The following is a 9,824-nucleotide window of genomic DNA, read 5'->3' as shown; positions in this document are numbered from 1 at the left end:
TAATTGTGGTTTGGAGCTATATATATAGTTGCAGACGAATCAAGTAAAATTTATAACTAATTATAAAATTTTCTTTATTTACAAACATGTACCATCAATACATAAAATTTAATTTAATTTTGCAGCCGACCTACCTTCTTTATAATTAACAAAATACACCACCCCAAATCTCTCTTTCTGATCATTAATTCAAGCAACTCATCCAACCGAGCTGGTGATCACCCCTCCGCCGGATTCAATCGGAAAAATCGCAAAGGTACTAATTGCAATAGGCAACCTTTATTTTTATTTGTTTGACATAAGACTTGGAGAAACAGTGGCTGTCAAATTACAAATTACAACGAGAAGAGAAGATTAAAACATCTTTAGCACTTAAATTACAAATTGTCATTCCTCTGGCGCCAAATAAACCAGCAAGTGCACAGCATCCTCTGGCAAGCAAAGAGAGGTCTGGTACCGGTACTGATCCTGGCACCGATCTCCTTGCCAGCAATTTAAACCCCAGCCTGCTTTCCACCAAACTCCAAACCCTTTTTGTATATCTGCACTGAAAGAACAAGTGAAATATCGATTCAGCTGTGCCACTTGCACACATTATACAGTGGTAATTGCAATGAACCCAACCCCCCTTCTCTCCATAACGTCCCTTGTTAACAGCTTCCCCTTAAACATCAAATATCCAAAAATTCTGACAGAAGGTGGTACTTTCGCCGTCCAGACCCCATGGTTAATGCTAAATATCTTCCCACCCTCTATCAAAATTTTATAGACTGACTTTGCTGTATAGATGCCTGATGTTTCCCACCTCCAACAGATACTGTCTTCCTCTTCTGTCAGTATCAAGTCACAATCAGGAGCAACCTGTTCCAACAAATCTCGGCCTTGGCTTAATGACATCATATGGTTAATTAATAGGTCTTGGATCAGAATTAGTTAATAGCGGAGCTCCACAGTCCACACCAAGATGTAACCACACAGATTATGAAACCAAACCAATATTATTGAGCTTCTCTCTTCCATTTTATCTTTACTGTTAGAGATCCCTATCTTCCATCTAATTACAACTATGTCCTAACACTTTTCACTATAAATTAATGAGACATTTTCTAATTGATATTGACTATTACAATTGTTAATTGATTTCTTCTTCTTCTTCTTATATGCTTTTCAGGTGTCAAGTGCGAGTTTAGTCAAATTGCCCAATTATCAACATGATGCATAATCATACTTGCCATGTCAGCATGGAGCCAGACTTCCAGGTGCTGCGAATCAATATGCAAGACAGAATGTAAGTCCTTTTTTCTTTTTTTCTTTTTCTACTACAACTGCACTAGTATTATATAAATCTGTTTTCTTCAATACAAAGTAGTGTGTGTGTGTGTTATATTACGAGTTATAAAATATTGCTTACAAGCTTATTCTTTTGTTTTTAATTATTGATTTTGATTTATCATAGATAAGGTGATGTGGTCAACTAACTAGTCTCTCTCATTAACATACAAGTCGATTTATGTTTAACATGTATATGTTCAAATTATTGTTACCGAAGCTTCTTGTTCATTACTACCAACATTTAATTCGTTTTTCTCTTCTTCTTTAAAAAAAAAAAAAATACAGATGTAAATTGTTAGAGAGGAAACAAACTACTAATCCATCAAGTTATTGGAAGCAGAGATTGCCCCATATTGCCAAGAGACTTGAAGAGTGTATATTCATAGAGTCCCTTAACAAAGTAAATCAATCTCTCTTTTTTATTCCCCCTACAAACTTGTGTAGTGCCATCTTGTGAGAAGGAAGATAATTAATTGATGATGTTGTACATTTCTTTGTGCTTTGTTTTATGAGCAGGATGACTATATGAGCAAATTTCATAGTGGGATTGAGAGTCACATAATAAATATGGTGAATCAAATGATGCAAAACCAAGTACGACAGCAGCAGTTGCGACAGCAAGGGTTTGGAAATGGCATGGTGAATGATGACAATGGATTAGGATTGCTTGTTAATAACATGGAGCAACTAATTATAGCTGATTCAACAAACAAGTGACATAAAGCATCATGGCCGATATGATTCCAGACTACCAACCTATTACTTATTGGGTTATGTTGACATGTATTTACATAAACATATACTTTTACACAAAAATTGCATGCAAACAGTATGAAGGTGCATCAGCTTAATTGAGAGTTGTACCAGTTGCTCTTAGCATAATGTTACTGGTAATTATCCTAATGAAGGTGCATCATCTTGAGAATAACTCTATATAGCAGCTTATATAACAAAAACTAAACATTTAATAAATACTGAAAATTAGCAAAATCCTAAATACATAACTTGGTTTAGAATTCAGATAAATTAATATTTAAGAGGATATGCATATAAAGTCATGGTACTACTAATATAAGTTAGGTTTTTAAGTAGCAACTACCAAAATACTGAGAAACTCTACTGTTCTTTCTTTTTGAAAGTTCAGGAAATAATATTAGAAAGTTGAACTCCAATATTGCCTACTGCTTTAGTACATCGACCAATGAATCTTGAGATTTTCAAATTCCTGTGCACCATCCTTCAAAGTGTTTTCCAATTGTTGTATCATCTGATTATATATCCAGTACTTGACCACAACTATCTTAAGCTTTTTGTAAGGAAATATTGCAATTGTTGACGAGATGTTAGTTGACTCATTTGTACTAGCTCCCTCTTCACCTTGAGACACCTACAATCAATAACAAATAAGAGTTTTAATAAATTGTACAAGTGAATAGACAGATTAAAAACTTGGAACTAATGGGGAAAAACATTACATATCCTTCTTGTAGCATTGTAAGCTTCTCCAAATTTGGCGAACTCTTTAGGATACAATTCACCAATTGGAAACAAGAAAACGTAAAAATAGAAACAGTCAAATTCTTGAGATTCGAGAATATTGGCAATTCGAACGGCAAAACAGCTAATTCCTAAAATTGAAAACATATAAACACAAGATTAGAAGTTGGAACCAAGTCCAGCATTGAATTTGATGCCTTTCTGTTAGGTCCAGATTTCAGAATATAATAACATTTTTTTTTCGTAAATACTAACTTGACTTCATTTTAAAATTATATATTTATGCATTCAATTAGAATTGTGCTATTCAATTAAATTACACTAATTCAAGACCCGTTGAAATAAGATAACCCCTATACTCTCTATATTAGGCAAAGATCTAAAGAAATTCAAATTTGTACTATTTACCAAATGAGAATAAGAGGTCCATACCTCGAGCCAATAGTCTTCGAAAATGAAATGCAACTCTAGAAATTCAACATTTGTAAGGAAACTAAGGGAAGTAGTCATCCGCTCAAAGCATTTCATCCTTGAATAATCTTGAATCGTTAAATATGAGGATGCTAGAGATGGCATGTTTAGAGTTGTATTACTTGGTGACCGGAAGCTATGACCATCATCATACAAAAATGAAAGAAGATTGGGAGTACTAATGACTAGTTGGGTTTCTTCAAAAAGACAATTTACAATAGCTAGATGCTTTAGAGATTTATGGGCAATTACACAATCAAAGAGAAAGCAACAATCTAGTCGAAGAAATTCCAGTATTGTGCATCCAGAAAGAAGGTTTTTCACATCATTAGAAGTAAGAGCCGAGCGATAAATGGTTAGTTTTCTAAGATTAGGAAGATTTACTATATGGACTGATGAATCTATTTCATGACGGTTGAAGTACCGCCTATTATATGCATGATTATCATTGAGGTACAATTCCTCTAATGATGTGCAGGTGTAGATGTACGGTGGCACGGAATCAGAGAGCGAAAGATGGAGAACTCGAGTGTTATGCTCAAAGGCATAATGGATCCAGTCCCTTTCAATCTCTGAATAGTCAAAGTGTTCACATGACAAGCGAAATACATCCAAATCCATGTGCTCACGCCTCAAAAGCAAATTGTTCACAAACTTTGCAAACCTCCCAGCATCATTGCGGTCAAAACAATAACCATGATAATAATCATCGTGGCCAAAATCGTCAAAACTGAAGTTGAGGGAGGGTAAAAAGGTCCATAGGTGCTCCCACCTCTTTGACAGCATGCACGTCTGCACCGCCTCTTTAGGGTTGAGTAGCCCCAAGATGTGGTGAAGTATCGGATCAGGCAATTTGCTTATGAAGTCACAACTTCCACTGCTTGAGATATTAGCTGTTTCCATTGCTAAAAAAAAAAAAAAACCAAAGGCACAATATATAAGAACTTTAAATTACCCAAAATTCTAGAAGAAGTTATTTACTGGAATAAGACAAAATTCACAAATACTATACCATGGACCTCACAGAAGTGGAAAATAGGTGAGAAATAGAACTTCTCAATGCAGGATTTAGGTCAAGTTTGAGAATTAGCAAGAAATCCAAAGCTGGAATTAAATACCCACAACATAATAATCACATTTTAAATTAAATAAAGGTCTTCATATACAATACTTAACAACATATTCAAATGAGTATTAAAGTTGCAACAACAATTGTATTTATACCATAGAAACCGAAAAACAAATGGTCAGACGCGTATTAGCAACATAGACTGACTGAACATTACAAGTATCGAAGAACAAGCAAAAATGACAAACAATCCATAATTTAAAAATGCTAAAAAGGAATAGTATTTAATTTCTGAAAAGAAATTCTTGCAAACTGTAAACTCCGCACATGATAGCATAGGCTAGCAGGAAACAAGTGTCACTAAGTATCAGTTCCTCCCCAAGGTCTCATCAGAATCTGCTACTGTCTGGTACTGGCATCTACTCGGGGTATAAACCCCTTATACCAAATGAATACAGAGAAATTCAGAGTTGTACTTTCATAAATATAAAAATTCCAGTAATTTATTGCATGCACAATTTTACAGTTTCGAACAAAACTCCAAACAAAAATACCAAAACTTACCAACCTAGTCAAACTGTGATTAGCCCCTTATTTAATTCCCATTAAGCATCAATAGGTCAATTCCATGTAAACACGTGAATAAATTTAAGAAGTATCTATCTACCATATTATACATAAAACCATTCCCATTCGTTATGCATATGCCATTTCAAATTCACATATATGGGATGCAAACCCAAAAATGAAGAAAGCTCATACAATACAACAAGTAAAACTTTAATCGAACTTATAACAACAAGATCAACGGTCGAATGAATCAACAAATTTAGGCAGTGATGATTGTGAATCAAAGAAAATGCGAAAAGACAGATTCTTACCGGAAACTGAGTAATCACAGTCAGCGAAGGAGAGAGTTTATCAGACACCGGAACAACTAAAATCAAAATAAATAAGTCAGATTTAACAGTCGCGATACTTTAATTTTCGCAATTAGAAACTAAAGTATACATCAAAAGAAATAGGTAGAAGGGTAGAAAACTCCAAATTAAAAAGCTCACAGTCACCTCTATGAAACAAACTATTTCGATCAGATCTTTCGCAATTAGAAGTGAAGTGAAGTGCGATTATTCCATTACCTTTTGGGTTTAGAAGCATGGAGATATACTAGGCGACAAATTAAGAATCTTTACTAATTTTTTGGGTTTTTTTGGGTTTATCGCTTGTGTTTACAGCTGATCGGTTCAATTCAGGTGCAGTCGAACCGCTTAATTCATTTCTTCTAAAGTAACTCAAATTATAAGTTTGGATCCGGACCGCCAGATCAGTTTTCAACATCGACTATTTGTTCGGATTTATGATCGAACGGTTAGGAATCTAAAATAAAAATTCAAATTACTTCAGATGTTAGGACTCTTCATGGAGTTCTCATTTCATGCACTTCCTCTTAGCCCAAAAAAGCCCAAGAAAGAAAGAAAATTCCGCTGCTATTATCTCGTCAATTATGTCAAAGTCAAGTACTACAATTCACATATGATGTCATTAATAAAATACACGGTTCGGATCAAATTAAATTTTTTTTTTTATATAAAAAAACTTGCTTTGTTATTTATAAGATTCAAAATTTATTTCAAATGAAGTGAGAAATACGTATGGTTCACATCACATCTAGAGACTAGAGTGCTAATTCTTGTTCCATTTCTATGAAATTGGCCTTATCAATTGATGTCTAATAAGTTCAGTGTTTCTTGCGAATTGATCAAATTACTCAAGTTATTTTATTGTGAAGAAAAGTTAGGACAATTAAATTACTTTATTTCAAGTGAAGTTCAATTAAGTTCTTGTTTAAAAATTTACAGTTTAAGAAAATTACAAAAAAAAAAAAAAAGAAGTCCCATGCAGAGTTTTACTTTTCGTATTGATTTTTCAGGAATACAAAAGGAATAAGTGAGATACAAAAGGAATATGCATCAGAATATGTCTGCTACAACAGCCCTTTTCTGCCTATCTGTCTGCTACAAATAAAGCTTGTTTTCGGCTACAAATTCAGCCCTTTTCCATATGCGTAGAGTATTTCCCTTTAGAATAGGGAAAATTGATTATTTGCCACTCCAAAACCTTTAAATTGTAAAAATGTCATCTTGAAATTTGAAATTGTAAAAATACCACTTCAAACTTCATTAATTTGTAATTTTGCCACTCCAAATAATTAATGACTAAAATGTCCTCTCTTCTTCTCCTCTTTGTAAAAATGCACTCCAAAAAACATAAGACCAAGAAGAGTAATGTATCTTTTGCTTTATGGTATATTTAAAGTGCATTGAGCCATTGCTGCTAATTAATTTGTTGATTACATTTAAAAAAAGAAGAGGTGGCTCTAAATTCTAATACTTTTGGATAGGAAAAACAGAGAAAAAAAAAGGAGTACAAATATACTACTTTTAATGCAATTTGCTTACTGAAAGATTTCCGGTCCCCATTCATACCTGTAAGTGGAAGGGCTAGTAGGCCAAAATTTAATGTTTCAATTTTGCTAAATCTATGATAGGTAATTCAATCTCATCGGTTCGAGCGATTGGACCGATCTCGGCTTGAGGTCTGAGATACCTTTCAGGGATGGGATTTGATAAATGAAGAGATGTGGCAAGAGCTAGCACATTTGGTACCGAGAGGCTGTAACCTAGGCTCAAAGAGTGCAATTCTTCTTTCGACATTCTGAACCTACACAGCACAAGTGTTTCTGTATAATTACCAGTAAAAGAGAGACGCTTTCTTTTGTTGAAGGAGTAATAATTGAGAATGAACCAATGAATTTTATACATCACCCTGTCACTGTTAACTAGAGATTAGAATTATCTATTTCGGCTTAGTGCTTCTCTAAAAATATATTATTGTGGTGTATGTGAGAAAGGGGGTAACGTAGTTAGCTAGGAGCCGTGACAGAAGAAGAAGAGGAGGTAGGAGAAGAAGAAGAGGAGAAGAAGAAAGGAGGGTATTTTAGTCATTAATTATTTGAAGTGACAAAATTAAAAATTAATGAAGTTTGAAGTGACATTTTTACAATTTCAAATTTCGAAATGGTATTTTTACAATTTGAAAATTTTAGTCATTAATTATTTGAAGGCTTTATTTCTGATGCATATTCCTTTTGTATTCCTGTACTACAGACACCGAAACAACTAAAATAAAAAGAAATAAGTGAGATTTAACAGTTCATTGGTATACTCTCCACATGATAGCATAGTATCAGTTCCTTGCGCAAGGATAACAAACCCTGTTTAACACTAGTGTAAAACCCGTTTGCTTGCCCGTTTTGCTTGATATTACCAAATTTAAACGAATTAAGAAAAACAGGTCTTAAGCCAGCACATACTCGAGGAAGGATCAAAGAGCTCAACTCTCACAAATCAGTCCAGGAGATGATACCATTAATACCAGTAATGAATTAAAAGAGAGTAGACAAGTTGGGAACACAAGCCATATATATAAGTATGTTGAAAACCTTGTTTGATCAAAAGAAAGAGATTGACTTTGATGAGATATTCTCACCTGTGATCAAGATGTCCTTTATCCGGGTTGTACTCGAATTGGCTGCTAGTTTGAATTTGGAGATTGAGCAGCTTGATGTGAGAAAACATATGTCTACAAACCTTTAAATTTTAAATTATGGGTAATTTAACTCCTAACTTTTTTCTCTCCAAGCTAAAAAAAAAGGAAATATTTCTTTCATATACTGTTTCTTTTTCTTCCGATCATTCGCGTTTATTTTCCCGATGATTTGTGACGAATTTTGCGAATATAAAAGTACGAACATTTTTTACTTGATTTTTCTCTTTCAAATGAGGTCCATCAAAAAATACTTTTCAAAGCTTGTAAGCATTTCTAATTCTCAAGTTTTTAAACCTCTACTTACAACACTTTAAAGTACTTGTGTCAAGCCTCAAAACATTACAAGTAACTTATCAATATTATTTGATGGTAAAAGCATGTAGGTACTTTAAATTTTGTTTCTCAAACCTTTAATCCTTTATTTATAATCCTTTAAAGTACTCGTGTTAGACCTTTAACCTTTACATGTAACTTTTCAAAAAAAGTTTGACAGTAAAAGGTCGTAGGCACTTTAATTACATTTTGTTTTCTCAAGCATTTAAACATCTATCTAAAATCCTTAAAGTATTCATGTCCAGCCTTTAAACATTATATGTAACTTATGAAAAAAAAATTGACAATAAAATCCCATAGGCTCTTTAAACTTGCTTCTCAACCCTTTAAATCTCTATCTACAATCATTATTTAAAATACTTATGTCAAACATTTAAGCATTGCATGTAACTTATCAATTTTTTTGACAGTAAAAGCCCGTAACACTTTAAATTTTATTTCTCAAGTCTTTAAACATCTGTCTACAACCCTTTAAAGTAATCTTGTCAAGCCTTTAAATTTGACATGTAATTTATAAAAGAAAAATTGATGTTAAAAGTCCGTAGGCACTTTAAATTTTGTTTCTCAACCTTTTAAATCTATGTTTATAACTCTTTAAAGTATTTGTGTTAAATCTTTAAACCTTATATGTAACTTATAAAAAAATGTATATATTTTATATAATTTCTACATATTTGTAGAGCCTTCAAAGGGTATTAGTTTAGGGGTTCACAATTAAAAGAGTATATAGTTGAAACACTAAACCAACAACAACATAATAGCAGAATTACATTTCAAGCAACCAACAAATTTCTGATGCAAAAAGGTACAAGAAAAAATAATGCAATAAATCAACGTTTGAATGTGATTGATTGCACTAGATATTAATGCAAATTAATGTAAATCAACCAAAAAAAACAATTGCACCGTGAACCTAAATTCTTTTAGAGTCGATCAGTGATTGAGAGTCAATTAATTAATCAATCTCTCCAACGACCGGGTCAGCAGCAGCTCTAATAACATATTCCTGTGGACCCCTCCCTTGACCACTTACAACTATGAATAAATTTTTCTCTCTATAATTAATGGACACGTGTCATTTTCTTGTACTAGTCAATTGCGTTTAGCATAAGCACAAAGTATTACTATAGATCGCTTTTAATTTCTTTCTTAATTGCTAGACTGGATAGATGCTCTAGTCTCTCTGCAACACATATATAGTTATCATCCTAATTACCAAGTCCCTATCAAAGTATGCCAGAAGTCTTTCATAATAGCAAGGTTCTTTAGAGTCTCATTTGTTCTACCTTCTTCAAAGTCTCTCATACACTTATCTAATGGGATAACAAGAGTGAGTTCAGATGCCTTGTATTCTCCATAGTCTCTCATACACCTTGGCTGTTTAATTTGGTAGCTATTCAATTCAACCCATCATTATTATTGAATATTATCACTTATGTTCTACACATTAAAGGTCCACACCCAATATAACAAATTAATGCTTAATATGTCATAAAATGCAATGATCACTTTT

The 9,824-nt window shown here is 33.2% G+C and overlaps 2 protein-coding genes across 9 annotated transcripts in view; one reads left to right on the top strand and one right to left on the bottom strand.

The window, feature by feature from the left end:
• The first annotated feature begins 1,190 nt into the window (after window positions 1-1,190).
• The window catches only part of LOC144544901 (uncharacterized), a 44,378-nt gene continuing 35,744 nt past the window's right edge, over window positions 1,191-9,824 (top strand). The window contains exons 1-3 of the transcript XR_013508358.1: window positions 1,191-1,288; window positions 1,618-1,732; window positions 1,849-2,039. The gene's annotated coding sequence lies outside the window, so the exon portion shown is untranslated. Of the gene's footprint in view, window positions 1,289-1,617; window positions 1,733-1,848 lie in introns of the transcript that reaches the window.
• Window positions 2,292-5,579, bottom strand: LOC144544897 (F-box/LRR-repeat protein At4g14103-like). 8 transcript variants are annotated; one of them, XM_078293438.1, is made up of 5 exons: window positions 5,509-5,579; window positions 5,251-5,306; window positions 3,262-4,205; window positions 2,808-2,960; window positions 2,292-2,719 (listed from the first exon to the last, which is right to left on the bottom strand). In XM_078293438.1, the coding sequence occupies exons 3-5, from the start codon at window positions 4,201-4,203 to the stop codon at window positions 2,519-2,521; spliced, it is 1,296 nt and encodes a 431-aa protein (XP_078149564.1). In that variant the 5' UTR covers window positions 4,204-4,205; window positions 5,251-5,306; window positions 5,509-5,579; the 3' UTR covers window positions 2,292-2,518. The 8 variants fall into 8 exon arrangements, with proteins under 8 accessions (XP_078149564.1, XP_078149563.1, XP_078149562.1 ...); XM_078293437.1 differs by having other exon boundaries at window positions 5,437-5,527; XM_078293436.1 differs by lacking the exons at window positions 5,251-5,306; window positions 5,509-5,579 and adding exons at window positions 4,313-4,765; window positions 5,437-5,503.

Source organism: Carex rostrata, chromosome 27 (assembly GCF_964058835.1).
Source record: "Carex rostrata chromosome 27, lpCarRost1.2, whole genome shotgun sequence".
Classification (NCBI taxonomy): Eukaryota; Viridiplantae; Streptophyta; class Magnoliopsida; order Poales; family Cyperaceae; genus Carex; species Carex rostrata.
This window is presented reverse-complemented; position numbering and strand designations above follow the sequence as displayed.

Bases quoted from the DNA above. Each gene is read 5' to 3' on its own strand.
- LOC144544897 (XM_078293433.1), bottom strand. From the start codon at position 5,527: ATGCTTCTAAACCCAAAAGGTAATGGAATAATCGCACTTCACTTCACT. The intron at 4,206-5,436 runs GTGACTGTGAGC...TTTTTTTTTTAG, and splicing joins AAATAGTTTGTTTCATAGAG to CAATGGAAACAGCTAATATC. The intron at 2,961-3,261 runs GTATGGACCTCT...TTTCAATTTTAG, and splicing joins TCGAAGACTATTGGCTCGAG to GAATTAGCTGTTTTGCCGTT.